Below are 16,489 nucleotides of genomic sequence, written 5' to 3' on the forward strand. Positions count from 1 at the left end.
ATTTTGTTTTAAAGCCAAATGTCAATGTTCTAAAAGTTTGTCCACATATTGGCATTTTCTTACCCATTTTTAAAGAAAATAAAAACAGAACTTAAATCGGGGGGATCATGTGAAGATAAATTCTTATTGTTGCTTTGAGTATCTTTTACACTCTTTATATTACTTTATATTACTATCACTTTTAGATATTGGCGCATTACCATTGATGCTGTTTCCGTAGAATCACCGTTTTGAGCTCAGTTTTTGTACGATTTGAGATTTGTTTTTTTCTAAGATGGGTAAGAAAATGATATGTGGACAAACTCTTGGAAGTTTGATATTTGGCTTTAAAACAAAACGGCGACGAAAAAACATTGAAAATTTTTGATTTCTCAAAAATCCAAAACGGCGCCACTGTTGCCTCTCAAGGTAACACGTGTTCAAACTTGGGGAAACTAGTTTTAATGTCAAAATACATGAAAAAACCATGCATAGAAGCCGAGACAGAAGAAAAAGTAAATTTTTGTTGCATTGTTGTATTTAAGCTCTCGAAGCAAACTTATCCATTATTATTCTGTTTTTTTTTCTCATCGAAAATGTTTTGTTGTTCCTAATTTGATTGAGCGTTAGATTCAATAAAATGAAGATTCAAGTTACTCTTTGCGAGAATTGAAGACGAAAAGTCTTCTCAGAAGAACTTTTCCTACACAATAGAATCAATTTAGACCAGTAAATAATCAACAATGTATTTTATATATGGCAGTTTATCCACTGCCATCAGCAGATCGACAGAAGTGAAATAAGACATAACAGAAAATGTTTATCGCTCACCAGCTTGCATCGCTTTCACATCGTTTGCTGCAGGGTATGTGGGAGTTTCCAGTCGAGCAGTTTCAGGGTGTTTATCAGATTAGATACACGGACAGTGGAAGACAGAGAGAAAGCACATTGGAGACATGAGAACAATTAGCAGGAACGTTGTGTTCTTTTTTTTTCTTCTGTCAAGTGGCTAATGAGTCACAATGCTGTATACATACCTGCAGAGCTTATCTTGAAGGGATGAGAGTAAGATATGCCACACGCAGCCAACACTGCCGAACGGGGGGGGAGGGGGGGGGAAACAGTCGTCGAGTAAAAGTGCTTTGCAGGAAATGTCGGTGGTTCGAATAAACTTGCTAATTTAATGTATATCAGAAATTGCGACAAACTGAATCGTACATTCATGGCTTCGAGGGTTTATTTTGTTTTTTTATATTTCATACATTGGACATAATCTCCTCGTTGTAAAAATTCAGCGAACTAATCCAATAAAAACCACACATTCTGTTGTTTAATCAATTACCAAAATTATGTTTTCCCTTTCTGGATTTCTGCTTTCGTATAAAGAACAAACAACACAGTTTTGTACTGTTTGGAATGATGCTATTGAACTTCCTAACTAAAAGGTACAGCTAAAAGAAATTACTGAACCAACGAAGATTTGTTCTTTGCTTTGTAAAATCCTTGTAGCACGCAATTGCAAGATAATCTTTTTTTGGCGATTCCTTTCTTCTGTAAGCTTGGATTCTCTTTACATTGTAAACAAAAGTGCATCTATATTTAGCCTTTTTTCTAGCCGTGCATTGCAAAGCTTTCCCGCCGGTGTTCAACCCCCTGGCTGGCAGTGTATCGTGCGTCAATCGTGGACGAATGTGGCGCGATGTAATCCACGTGAGATGGAAAGTGGCAATTATGAGATCGGAATGGGAAATCATGCGCGAGTGATAAGATTTTTTTATGCATGGTGGGACTGGATCGCGGTAATGGGGGTTGCATGCAAGCAACCAGCAACCACTTCACTTGAAGACGTCTAGAGTGCTTTCGGTGGGTAGTTGAGGAGAGTTGGGGAAAATTTTCGTGCAACTGAGCGGAGAAAATGTGCACAAAAAATTCGGCTATGAATTTTGTTGCGTGATGAACAAAAACAGCAAAGAGTGGAGAAGAGCTATGGCAATTATGCATTGCAACATTGGTTGCAGTTTTCGGCACGAAACGGACTGGGTAGCGAAAGCAGTCAGTAACCTACACTGCGGACTGCTGTGTTTTCGAAACGCAAATCAGACGAAGGGGTAGTTTTTCAGTGCATAACCCGCAGTGTACGTAAAATGTTGTCATTTTCATTGGATAACAAAAACGGTGCTAACGATGCTTGGGCTGTGCGTTGAGTTTTATTACGTGACTAAGTAGGTTGCAGCAAGCAAAAAGGTACTATTTATGTTGCTAGTGCAGTTTCGTAAACATACCTTATCTCCGACAGCGGGGGATATTCACAGATTCGGAACGTCTTCGAGTTCGAGCCCACGGCATAGATTCGTCCGTTCGGGTGAAATTCGGCACATCGCACCGCTTGCACGTCTTCCAGCGATGTAACGGCGACGAATTTCGGTCGGTTTTGGTCTGATGGCTGTAAGTAGAAGGAGAAAAATGGTTGGTCAGTTTTTCTCTTCGAACTCAATATGATAATGATCTTTAAATGTTTCTGGAAGCCAAAAGATATAAGTAAAAATGCGTTTAATATAGGGTAAGGAACGGCTTAAGCAGTGGCGCCTATTTTAATTAGTCGAGGAAAAGAGGCCTCAAACTCCTGAATTTTAATCAATATCGACAATTTCAATGATAGAAACGAAAACTTTGATTGTCTAGTGTCTTGCGAATATAAGAAATACCGTTAATCACACAGAAATCTGTGAACAAAAATTAATTGAAATTAATTGACCTATATTGCAGTCATTCAGGAGCCACTTCGGGTGCTGAAAAAAAACGATTGCAAAACAAATGTGAACTGCTTAAAATAGTGATTGGAATAGTGTCCCTCGATTGGTAACTTTAATTATTATTATTGTTAAAATTTACTAACTTAGTTTTACAATCTGAAAACAAGTTCTAACAGAGAAAAAGATAGAGAGCAGATTGATATACTCCTGTTTTAATTTCACCCAACACATCTCGAGTATTTCGTCTGAATACACAGGCGGTTCCTAAAGCTTCTTAGAATATGTTCCCTACCCTACATACTTTTTAAAAATATTTCTCCGTTACAAATAAAACACTACAACTGAAAGCTAAAATTTTTCATTCATTCGCGCGTGTTGTTATATACTGTTGTTTATCTGCTAGAAGTTATGGACAACTTAGTAGTTGATAAAGTTCTGACAATGGTAGAAAAGGCTACCACGACAACAACAGAACGGGTATCATCCTGTCGTGATCCGGTTTGTTTCAGTTTTCACGAAGCCTGTATGACGATGCTTTTCACACAGACGGAAGATCCAAAATCTAGCACTGCGGAAGTTGATCTACAATCACCAGTGCGCGATCCACCGGTTTCCTCTGTTGATCCGTTCGCTATGCAAGGTTGCGCAGCTTTTTTCACTCCGGATAATCGAGTCACAAAAAATATTCAAATTTGCAAACAACGAACATAAGAAAACATTTTCTTATGTTACTTTGCTTGTATGGAGTAGCGTAACTAGAAATTACTCCTGAGAAAAAAAAATAAGACATTGATTGGTTCAACTTAACTCGGACATTTACTTAACATGCCGGAATGAACAGGAAAAGTAACAAATATGCCGGAAGGGACAGTAAAGGTAAAATTTCGAAATAAAAATTAAAAATGAACAGCAAAAAACAATACACCGGACAACCGAACATTCAGGCTATTGCGGCATCACACAATACCTACGTCTACTGTGCACAATAGTTAAAAAACCGAATGCAGGTGGCGATTTGAATTTAGAGTTCGCTAACATTATTATAGAAAAAACTTCTTCTATATAGTTGTTACATATGATGAAGCGCTTATTTTCATGTCATTGAAAATTAGAGTGACTTTAAAACTTTTTACTGAATTTTTGTTTTCCACTTCTCCATGATCGTACTGGCATCATTGTTTAGCTAATCTTCCACTGTTTTCAAAAACAACAATAGATTTGATAAAATGAGATTTTACGATAATTTATTTTAAGATTTTTTTAACTCTTTCTGTTGAAGAAAATAAAAATTATAAATTTTTGTCGGAAAGATAGCACAGTGCAACAAAAACTTACTTTTTCTTCTACTTTGGCTTCTATGTAAGATTTTTTTTCTTGTATTTTGACGCAAAAAACAAATTTTTCCGAGCTTCAAACTCATTTCACAAACATTTCACCTTAAGGTGTAATAGTAGCGCAATTTTGAATTTTCGAGAAATCGGAAATTTTTGCTGTTTTTTCGACGCCATTTTATTTTAAAGCCAAATATCAAAGTTCTAAGACTTTGTCCACATATTAGCATTTTCTAACCCATCTTTAAAAAAATAAATCTTAAATCGGACAAAAACTGAGCTCACAACGGTGATTATATGAAAAAGGTTTTGGTTGGTTTTAGTATTTATCACAAAGCAAAATAATATCGAGTGTGTAGAGCATTAATGGTAATGCGCTAATATCTATAAGTGGTAGACAAATTATATCTTCTATTGAGTAAGAAAGTCTCAGCAAACAATTGATAACTCTCTGATCCACGTAAAATGTCAGCAACATGTCAATTTTGCCCCAATTCTCCTACAATACTAAAATAGGTTTATCAACGTTAGACTACCTTATTTGCAATCTGTTTAATGTATCAAGAGTGAAAAAAGAGTGTTTAAAGAGTGGTCCCCGTGGCTCTGTGGTTAGCGATGTCGGTCGGCTAGCTCTCCCACACGGTTGTGATGTCGGGTTCGATTCCCGATCGAGTCAAGGAACTTTTCGAGCTGGAAAATTTTCTCGACTCAGCACTGGGGCACGGTGTATCGTTGTACTTATCCTACACATGCAAAATGTGCCAAAAACAATATCGATTACGAATTCTCTCAACTATAATCTAGTTGATCGAGACCGCTATTAGCCCCAAGGCTAAGCGTGCGATATTGTTTTGTTGTGAAAAAGACACTTGAAGTTACAATAAGAATTTGTCTTCACATAATCTTCCCCTTTTTGCGGGGAGGGGTCGCATTTAACTTTATCTAAGACGCGATGATTCTGTCTCATAGCTGAAGCGAGATTTTCATGTTTTGACCGGTCCTGGTCAAAAATGCGACCCCCTCCCCGCAGAAGGGGAAGGATCACGTAAAGACAAATTGTTCTTCAATCTTTGAGTATCGTTTACATAATTGATATTACATTAAACAGATATCAAATAAGTTAATCTAACGTCGAGTTAAATCTATTGTAGTTTTGCAGAGGAACTGGGGCAAAATTAACATGTTGCTGACATTTCACCCGAATTAGACAACTACTAATCGATTTCTGAAAATTTTTCACTCAATATAAGACAGATTTTACTACCACTTTTAGATATTAGCGCATTACCATTAATGCTCATATATACTCGGTAATATTTCGCTTTGTGAAATATACTAAAACCATGGTAAAACCGTTTTCGTAGAATCACTGTTTTGAGCTCAGTTTTTGTCAGATTTAAGATCTGTTTTTTTCTACAGATGGGTAAGAAAATGTTAATATGTGGACAAACCCTTAGAATTGTGATATTTGGCTTAAAAATAAAATGGCGTCGAAAAAACATCGAAAATTTCCGATTTCTTAACAATTCAAAATGGCGCCACTGTTGCCCCTTAAGGTGAAATGTGCTCGAACTCGGAAAAATTTGTTTATGCGTCAAAATACATCAAAAAATCATACATAGAAGCCAAGGAAAAAAAAAATTATACTGTGTATTATTTTTATCTGCAACTTTTTCGAAGACATCACACCGGTAAAACAAAGTATTTTGGCTCTAAAAATATTTGTAATCATCACCTTTTTTACATTGCATTTTACAAAACTTCTCTAAAATGAGTCAAGAATAAAAATGACCAGCACAAAAGGGCATCTTTTATCCATAGAAACATCTGTACAAAGTTTCAGCAATATAAAAAATGACCATCAAACAAAAAACTAAACAGAGACATTTTTTTCGTGAAATTGCTTTTTTTTAGCGCTTGTTTCCGGTGCTGAGCAATTCCACAGAATAATGGGTAACCAGTTTAATCGACCATTTTCGATTTGGCTGAAACTTTGCATAGATGTTTTTATGGGCAAAAGATGCCATTTTGTGCTATTGGTTCATTTTTTTGGAACGAGACTCTTTTTTGAAAAGCTATTCAAAAAAGCTCTTTTGGAAGGTATTGATGATTAAAAAGATTTTTAAAGCAAAAACGGTTTGATTGATCGGTATGACGTCTTCGACAAAGTTGGAGATAATAATTTGGTCTTTTAAAAAGAAAAAAAAACCACTATGAAAAAAATTTTTTTTTGAAAGAGTTAAAAGAAAAATTTAAAATTATTATCTAAAATAGCTCATTTTTTATAAAACTATTTTTTTAAATAGAACCACATAAGATTATCTTAACAATGAAAACTGCCGATCATGCAGAAATCAGGAGAAAAAAGTTATAATTTTTGAAAAAAAAAACTTATTCTGAAAGTTTTCTTTTTCGAAATGCATTTTTTTTTTTTGGAAGGACAAAATTGTTTTCTACAACTTGACCGAAGACTTTATGCCAATCAAACAAACCGTTTTGGCCATAAAAATGTTTTTAATCTCCAATATAGCACTCTATGTGGAATTAAACATATTTTTACGGTCAAAACGGTTTGTTTGATTGGCATAAAGTCTTCGGCAAAGTTGTATATAACAATTTTGTCCATCCAACAAAATAATATACCCTCTGTAAAATAAATTAATTTTTTTTTTCAAAAAATTATAACTTTTTTTCTTTATTTCCCCATCCAGTCTCCACTGTTTAGCTATTCTTGTTTCGGTTGAAAATTTAATTTTTTGATAACGTGGAAATAAGCGCTTCATCATTTGTAACAACTTTGTAGCAGAAAGATTTTCTCTATTATGTTGCCAACGAACTTTAGATCCGAATTCCCCCCTACATTTAGTTTCGAGATGCAAAGTGAACAACGCATTCTACTTTCCTATCTAGATGGTCTCCTCATTTGATATATGCTTGAGAGATACACAGTAAAAACACTGCAGTGAGCTCTGTTGTGTAGCTATTAAGCGTAATGTACTTTTGTGTGACTCTTCCCAGACGGTCTCGAGATACGACGCTGTCCTAACAACTCGTCGTGAGTTCGAGTCTCGGCTCGGGAAAGACTGTTAGTGTCAGTAGGATCGTAGCGCTAGCCCCGCAATTGTCCTGTACACTAAACAATTGGCTGCGAAGTCTGTGTATAAATAAAACAGAAGGTCGAGTGCCGAATCGGAATGTAGCACCAAAGTTTTGCTTTGCTTTTGTCCTTTCGTGTGAGAACACCAGTTTATTATCTGTTTGAAGAGATATTTCAGATTCCACCCGCGGTTTTTTGCAAGCTACTCAGATACACATGATGCACTGCTCTCTCTGCCAGTGTGAGAACAATTGTTTTCGCAGTGAAAGATATTTCCTAAAGGCTAGTGACTCTCTGAGGCGGAATGACAAGCCTGGTAACTCATATTAACCTCTATAACTCGATTTACAAAAGTGTGCTATAAATGTAAGCAACGCATAATCACATAGTCTAACAGTATCAATATCTACTGCAGCGGTTCTCAACCTGGGGTACGCGAGAGCCTTCAGGGGGTACGCGAAAAAAAAATCAGTAATGGCGGACAAAGCAATGTTTTTTTATAATACTTCAGTTGTTGTTCAAACCTGCCCTCAAAACATGACTGTAGCAATAAAACAAACTATAGTCCAATTTGAAACCTGGACTAGACTACCACAACGTGATCTACCACTACTTTCTCCCACTCTGCGAGGACATTAGAAGCCAGGGGATACAATTAATTTGGAAAATATTGCCAAGGGGTACGCGGACAAAAACAGGTCGAGAACCGCTGATCTAGGGTAAAGAGGTATAAAACGCCTCCCCTAAGCAAGAACGTCGATATTGCAGTTATGCTTGTCACAAACAACGAATCTTTTATACAGTTAAATACACCATTTAGTTGGTAATGCACTGCAAATATTTTACTTTGTAAAAAATATTATACGAAATCGCTACATTAACAACAAAAATTACGTTCAAATCGCCGACTTTTAAATCTGCCGGGGCAAAACGCCCCTGATTCAGTATAATATGCCCCGATGCAGAAGGACAATATGCCCCCCATATAATAAACAGAACATTTTTATGCCGCTGCCTTAAAAATAGCTGTAGCTACAAGTGTTCGAATTAACTAAAATATATATAATTGATTTTTACCAATTGTGGCTGTAAGCGTCAACCAATTGAACAATTAACAACTAACCTTATCAATGACAAATCTTGTTTTTAAGTCAACGTTTTTTATTTTCTAATCAATTCATTTAAAACACAACCATTTTGTTTCTGTTGCAGCATGATTCTGCTTGTTATTCTTTTTTTTATTTAAAAAAAAAACAATTTTACATGGAAAAAAAACAAAGAAATTCAATTCTTGTAATAACAAGTTAATCAAGCTTTGTGAAAAGAGAAATATAACAAACGCAGTTTAACTGCAGAGAAAACACTTCAACGGCTCATTGTCAGAGCGCTGGCATTCAATGTGAAACCATTCACTACATGTGATGCATTTCTGCCAGCCATCTCCGTATTCTGAAACGCTAAACAGATATCCACATGTATGACAAATAATATCTTCCTTCCTGTCTAGTTTAGCTTTTGGCTTTCGCGTAGGTCTTTTTCGAATATTTTTTATATCCTTTGCTACCTGCTCCTGCTTCAGCTTCTTCCGGTATGGCGACGACGTGAGTTCCTCGCAATGTTTTTTTTTCTGTTAACCTTCCGCTTACTAATTTTTTGCACTGCAGCTTCCAGCTCAGAATCTCTATCGAGCACCAACGGAAGATCATGTTTAGCGGACCGAACTGCGGCATTCGACCAATCCCACCTACGTCGTTTTGCCAAAGTTCTCGGTTCTGATTCTGAAACTGATGGTGTCTGATTTGACTCTATTTTGACGGTACAGAGAGACGGCGAATTTCTATTCTCATTTGTCAATGGCGGTCGGTTCTGATACTCCGGTATCAACAACTCCGGTTCTTGATCCATCACAACGGTTGAGCTGGCATCGGTGTCCTGCACGACAAGCGATGTAAGATTTCCGTTTTCATCAACGAAATAAAATGTGTTGATGTCCAATATCAGATTATTATCTGGTACAACGTCGCCAAGTTCAACAGTGAGTTGCTGTTCATTCTGTACAACTTTCGGTGAGGAATCAATGGTTTCAAAGGGTCGCCCGAGTGAATCAGAAGCCGCAGAATCAGCGTCAGAAAATACATTCCGGTCAAATGGCATTATACCGGTTGTTTTATAACCATTATGAGCCACGGTCTTCTTGGCAGTTTGTTTGAATGCCTCGTTAACCAAAGCAGCAACGTTGTATATTGTTACTGCTTTTCCACCATTCCGTTTAAGAAGCCTATCTAATGCATCAGAATAGGCTCCTTTAAAAGGACCCATAAACGCCACATCAAGTGGCTGTAGCTTATGAGATGTGTGAGACGGAATTGATAAAATTCGGGTGTGGTTGACCCTTGCCTTCTCCAGAACCTCCAGGTTTCTAGTATGGCTTGAATGGCCATCTAGAATTAGTAAAACCGGATTTTCTCTCGTAGGACGATAGCACCTCATGAAGCTATCGAACCATTGAGAGAACGTCTCCAGAGTACTCCACCCACTGGAGTTGCAAGCGAATTTGGACTGCGGTGGAGCTCCAACCATCAGTGCGTCATGCATCCGTTGTCGCGGGAAGATGAAGAACGGATCCATGAACGTACCGGAAGCTGACATGGCCATCGTTACAGTCGTATTTTCACCTCTTTCTGCCGAAACTAGTCTGCCAACTTGATTTTGCCTTTTGTTTGCCAGTACTTTCGTCTTTCGACCCTGGACCTGAAGTGAACAATTTAAAAAAGTGAAAAATAATATTCAAAAGCATAACATCACTCTATATACAGTGCCGACACTCGTTTCGTCAACGTTGATAACCCTACTGGGTGGGTAAGGATGCTCATCAAAGACCCGTTCCAGCAGATCGAAAAACTGCGCAACATTTTTCCGATTGAAGCCTCTTGCCCGGGCGATAGAAGTGTTTTCCGGTGTTCGAAGGGAAATGTTTGGATGACGCTGAAGAAAACCTTTTAGCCAATCTGGCCCAGCTAGCTTGAGTTCCTTGTCAAATGGATGCGGAATCCCATTTTTTTCCAGGCATCTGATACGCTAAGCTTCGCATGTTTCGAGTCGTAAATCCGTAGAAGCATTGACACATTTCGATCGCGTACGCGGCCAGCTGCTCCTTCGTTTTATACCTCTTTACCCTACTGCATATCAACAAATAACTTTTTTTTGCCAAACATGTCGGATGTCAAAGCAGCTTCTCGATAACCCGAAAAAATCTGTTTGGAAGCCAAGAATAATTCAATTTAGAGCTCGAAAGAATGTGCTTGAATAGGTAAAATTCTGCGCAAATATAAAGAGACTAAAAAACAGTTATCTCTGAAAAAACTGTCTAAATCTACATTTTGGTAATGAATCTATACATTTGAAATCCTGTGGTTTCTGTGTTCTACCACTGACAGATTTTTTTCCGCTCTGGGTTTTCGGTATGCGATACATTTTTATGGTTATCGCAACACTCAACACTAGCGGAGTGATTTAATCTTTGTAGCACTCAATCGAATCGGATAACGATATTGAATTACCGATCAAAGCTGTTGAGTGAATCAAAGCAATGAATAAACAGGCAGCAATAAACTCGCATAGAATAAACAGGCTATGAAGTTTCATAATGATTCATTTTTCATATCTGTTTTCTTTTCGAAAGACGATACAAAACATCGCGTGATCTGAAATCGATAAGATTTTCTCATGATAATATTCTGATATAATTCAAAATGAAAAAAAAAAGCAATTATTAAAAGACAAAATAAAGCGACGACGAAATGGCAAATTTCAGGCAACAGCAAGATAATATCAAAATAAATTTGTTTCAAATGATGATAACATTGAAAAATGAATGTGACGAAGCTGTTACTAATTTGAAATAAAACGAAAACTCAAAAAAAAAACAATATCGAGATATCTAGATAAAGTTAAGTAAAAACTGTTTAAATTTGAAACCAAATGACTGCAATAAAAAATAAAAGCAACTAATTTAATTAGTAATTGCACTTGCTTATACAGCTCAGACTGAGACAATACTGAACATCAGATGATTATCAAACACAGCATTAGTAGTCATTCCACATGATAACTTTTACGACCTCGAGTCTACTTGGCGTGGTAATGGCCGCGAATTGCGGCGACACTGCCCGGCTGCTTACATAATTAAATAACTCAATTGCAATGGTTCGCACAATCTAGCGATGCAGATAGCCCATGTCGAACCGGCCTCTAATCAGGTTTACATATTTTTTATAATATAACTGTTTCTTCGCACTAGTGGCTAAAAAGCTACTAAAAGTTTGCAATCTTCTCCACTACGTTCGGTTTCCGCTAGCAACTAACGAAGCACTCCAAACAGGAAAGATAAACTGCTATCTGTCTTGTTTAACAACTATCAACTATTAGACGTGTTTTCGATTAGTATCCTCTTAATAAGTGTTGCGCGGTAACTCTCTTCTGTTACATGGGTGGAAAGCCCAAACGTTTTAGCAATGAAAGTGAAATGTTTACTACCAGTTACGAAGATACGCCACATCGCTAGAGTAGAGCGTCTACGGGTGAGATTTTCAATAATGCCGAGCGTTTTCAATAACAAAATCAGCAACAGCAACAACAAAATAACAGGAACCAAATAAAATCATAAACATTAAAGCTTAAATTATCTGCCATCATTCGATTACTTCATTGCTGTATCTCCTTAACAGTAAATGCATTAGGGTGGATGAAATTAGGAGATTAAATATTTTTTTATTCATACACAAACGGTTTAAGATACGTTTTTAAACCACCCTGGCTTCGTGAAGAACCGCTGTGCATTGCAGAAAGCAGGAAAACGATCCCAAGAAAACTAGTTAAACTTGACTGCAAAAACCGCAACACCAGTGAAGTTTTACCAGCCCGGTACTATAAAACTGGCAGACCTGCTACAGCATACAATTGACGTTCAAGTACCAAACCAGTCTAAGACGATCGAGTGCAACTGAATCGTTCCATCCGGAGTGGTCGGCTGATGTGATGCTGTTGTTTCTAATTTATGCCGCACATTGCTATAGTCGCAGGAAGATGACTTTCTCGCAAGTAAAACCATTTGGCGTGTTCCGCCGAACTTTTTTGCCGCTGACTTTAATATGATAAAAACAACCCCCGAGAAGATGCCAATTAACAAATTGTATCATCCTACCCGAATGCTGTGCAGTACACATACGTTCGAGCGAATTTTCGGAAATTAACCGATGTTTTTAGTCGTCCATTTACAGCTAGTCTACGTGATGAGATCGTGACTGCACACTGCACAGCACATACGAGCGTTCACGGAACCGTTAAATTGAATTACTTCAGCAAAATCTACGATTTATTTCCGCGTTTTCCCTTTTTCTGGGGTAATAAAGTTAGCCGGACCGGCGGAGAGAAAGTTTGGTTAAATTTAAATTACAGCACAAATTAGAGAAGGATATTCAAGTGGAAACTGCAATTGTTAATGTTAATGTGTTAACTTAAAAAAAAATGGTTCAAATGATGCCTTCTTGATTTCTGTTCTAAGACCTTTTGTGTTCTCTAATCCAAATAATAAGCACATTTATTTTGGTAATTCAAAAACAGTAACAAAGCTAAACCAAATATTTTAGTTTAAATCATATCGACCCTTTACTGGCTTAATTTCGCCAAATTAAAAAAATACTATTACAGTGCCCCCTTTACCCACCGTTTACACTTATTCACTCTTTCGGTGTCAGGGTTATCTTTGGAAATCGATTACCAACTTCACCGTGCGTAGCACCGGTTTGCCTGCACAGAAAAAAAAAAACAAAGCACATGATCAATTCAACCGAGGAGGCTGCCGCTGTTCATGTTGTTTCGTTTTTTTAGCTGATTTCGAAAATCAATCTAATTATCGGCTTGATCATTCGTCTAAAGTGACGAGTGGCGAACCCAGCCTGAAAAAAGATTGAAATGTTGGCAGGTGATTTGTGCCTTGTTGGGCGGAAATTACGCAGAGTTATTTGAGGTCGTGGTTTTTCTGCGTTGATTTTGTAACACGTGTAGGTATTTTCTGATTTTTCCTTATGTATCGTGTGTATGTCGGTGTTTTTGTTATACGTGCTTGAAATTATTTTGTTATTGGTAAAATTATCATACTTTTGTGCATTGATATTCTTCTTTGTCTAAAATGGCGCCCTGATATACAAGTTTTTTTTGCAGTTCACAAATTACTTAAAAAGATAATGACTAAGTAGCGAGCGAACAAGTATATATTGTGATTGTAAGCCCATCCAAGCTATTCCAAGTAACAGGTGCGTTAGTCTTATGAAGGAAAAAGTTTTGATTGCTTGTCCCCTCAAACAGGTTATAAATCTGGTTATTTTCCTGAACTGCGACAAAACAGCTCTAAAACCCCCATAATATCAAGAAGGTGCCTGCTAGAGAAGGTATTTAAGAACAGTCCTCAAGATTCGTTCAAAACTCTATATTTTCATCAATATGAGCTCATGGTGATGTTCAGTAGCTGTTCAAAACCTTGAAAAAATCTACAACAAAATTCAAGTCCAGCAAATTTCGTCCCGCCCATATTATATTATTTATACTACACAACATACATACTACAAAAGATTACCTAGTAGTTTGCCTGTAGTTTGCAAATGCATGACGAATCGGATATTGGATACGTTTTAACTCGAAAGAAAAATCAATTGAAACGATTAATTTTATTAGAACGACAACATTCTAGTCCAAGAATTTGCTTTAAAGTATCATTGCTGTTTTTCTTCATCAAAGTATTATTGCTTGTAATACATTGGTTTTCAGACGCTTCGCGTCAAATTTTGTCATAATTATGGTTGGCTCAATTTCGAAGCATGATCCGTTGGAAAGTTGGTTACTTCTTCGTGATTAATTTCACAATCTACCGAATTTCATACAATATGTTAATTTTTAATAATTTCGTTTCCAAAATCGTCTTTTACCGCCGGGATTGCAAGTGCTATCAATCATGGTTCACATGATTCTGAACGATGTCGGAAACAAATTTGCGGCTTCTGGTAAACCGGTAGGATTTTTCAGGATCGAAATGAATCAAACGAAAATATCAACTGGTACTTCTCCATTGCCAATCGCTTACGCTCCTGGGCACCATCTCAATTCTGGAAATACCTTTATTGGGTGGTACTCATCTATTTTTAGCTGTTCTCCAGAAACAAGAAGTTTCCATCTTAGATTTAAAAATGGCGTCTTAGGTCGATTTTTAGCTTCTATGTATCCCGATCCTTCCCAGCTGGTTTTGAGGCACGATGGTGGCCTAACAAGACAGTCGTCGTAAGTTCTAGACTCGGGAGAGACTGTTAGTGTCAGTAGGATCGTGGCGCAAGTCCCGCAATTGTCCTGTACACTTATCAGTTGGCGGCCAAGTCTGTGTATAATAAACAGAAGGTCGAGTTTCGAATCGGAATGTAGCACCAAAGTTTTGCTTTGGCTATGCTTTTTGTATCCCGATCACCTCATGTCAAATAATCATAGAAACGTTTCTTAGACTCTAAAATCCTCATTTTTCATTTTCCAAATTGGGCTCCATTCATTCGATTGATTAAATCTATAGTTATGGAGAAATTTGTTTATTTTTTATTTTAATGTGAGTAAACACCCCCGCTTCCCTTAGAGGCAGGAGGGGTGTCAAATCACCACAGAACACCGCAGATATTTTTTTCAGTTATGCAGAAACTTGAGTTTGATTCGTCTGGGAGCCTTCCCATGCAGAAAAGAAAGGGGTGTCGAGCCACCTCAAAAATATTTTTTTTGCTTCCAAAAACCTCTACATGTCAAATTAGGTTTCATTTGCTTGATTTGATCTCGAGTAGTGCAGAAATTAGTGCTTCATTTGTATGAAAGCTCTCCCTTCCAGCGAAGGGAAGGGTGTCGAACTACCACAGAAATATTTCTTGCTCTTGAAAACCTTCACATGCCAAATTTGGCTCAATTTGCTTGATTGAGTGATGCAGAAATTAGTGTTCCATTTGTATGGGAACCCTCCCTTTCCAGAAGAGAGAGGGGTGCCGACGTACAATAGAAAAATGTTTACTCTCAAAAAGCTTCACATGCCAAATTTAGTTCCATTTGCTTGATCAGCTCTCGAGTTATACCCCTTTCCGACCGAGCCCACACAATTGTGTAGGTAAAAAATGACGAATAACAAAACCTAAATCGAAGCAATTCCTATTTAAGAACACTTGCTTGCTCTACTTTTTTATTTTTCGTAGCAGCTGCGATGTTGACACTAGCGTTGTGAACAATAAAACAATGAATAGGACGTTCATAGAGCAGTGCCGTTTCTGCTTTCGTGGCGAATAGACGTTGTTTTTTCAGTCAGCTACGACTCGCACTTAACAATAAACCACACGAAATACTGTACGGTGCTTTTTTTTCGGTTCGTTTTGTGCTGTGGTGACAATAGCCTGCACATTAGAAGCAGTTCAACTTCCCCGCAGCGGCGGGTGCTGGATACCCCGCTACCAGCACCGAGAAGCAGCTGCTGACACCGATAGCAGCAGAAGCAAATCCCCTCTCCTCACCGCCGGGATCTGGATACCCCGCTAGCAGTACGGATCAGCTACTGGATAGTGATCATCCTCTGACATCCACAAGGTTGCGTGTAGGACACGGCAGCTGAAAAATAAAACCGACCTGGATATTCGGTGAAGTATTCTGTTTTTATTATTTTTATTCATTTATTCTTTGCCCATTTATACGAGTGACTTTTTTTAAATTTTAATTCATCTTACTTGGACAAATTGTTTTTTCATTTAATCACTTCAACTTGGTACCCCATTTATACACGGTTGTTTACCGTTAGTGTGCGGTAGAGCATATTGCTCCCGCAAACATGAACGATATGGACAACATGCAGGTGGAATTGTTCCTAGAAGTTGAAACGAATGGAGATGTGATTGAAATATCACCCCGCAGCTCCCCGCTTCCATCTCCACTGCCATCCCCTGCACCTAGTCCACCAAATCCGAACGTGTTAGCTAACGTTCGTATAAAAGCTTACCCGGATGAATTTAAGGGCCCGTACGCTGTCTACTTCCGGCCCATAAAGAAACCATTGAATGTTTTGCGCATTGGCAAGGACCTGACAGAACGGTTTTCGGACGTAACCGAAATCACCAAGGTGAGGCCGAACAAACTGCGAGTTGTCGTGAATAGCTTGAAGCAAGCAAACGCAATTGCTTGCTGCGAGCTCTTCACGAGAGAGTATCGCGTGTACATCCCTGCCAAGGATGTAGAGATCGACGGTGTTGTGACCGAAGGGAATCTCA

The 16,489-nt window shown here is 37.8% G+C and overlaps 1 protein-coding gene across 5 annotated transcripts in view; it reads right to left on the minus strand.

Moving 5' to 3' along the window:
- Positions 1-16,489, minus strand: part of LOC129719469 (WD repeat-containing protein 47) — a 183,239-nt gene that overhangs the window by 6,414 nt on the left and 160,336 nt on the right. For 3 of the 5 annotated variants that reach the window (XM_055670815.1, XM_055670816.1, XM_055670817.1), the window contains one exon: positions 2,262-2,422. In XM_055670815.1, the coding sequence (XP_055526790.1) occupies positions 2,262-2,422 (161 nt within the window). Of the gene's footprint in view, positions 1-810; positions 838-2,261; positions 2,423-16,489 lie in introns of all 5 variants that reach the window. The other 2 variants (XM_055670814.1, XM_055670813.1) reach the window with 1 other exon arrangement.

This window comes from Wyeomyia smithii, chromosome 2, assembly GCF_029784165.1.
Source record: "Wyeomyia smithii strain HCP4-BCI-WySm-NY-G18 chromosome 2, ASM2978416v1, whole genome shotgun sequence".
Taxonomy (NCBI): domain Eukaryota; kingdom Metazoa; phylum Arthropoda; class Insecta; order Diptera; family Culicidae; genus Wyeomyia; species Wyeomyia smithii.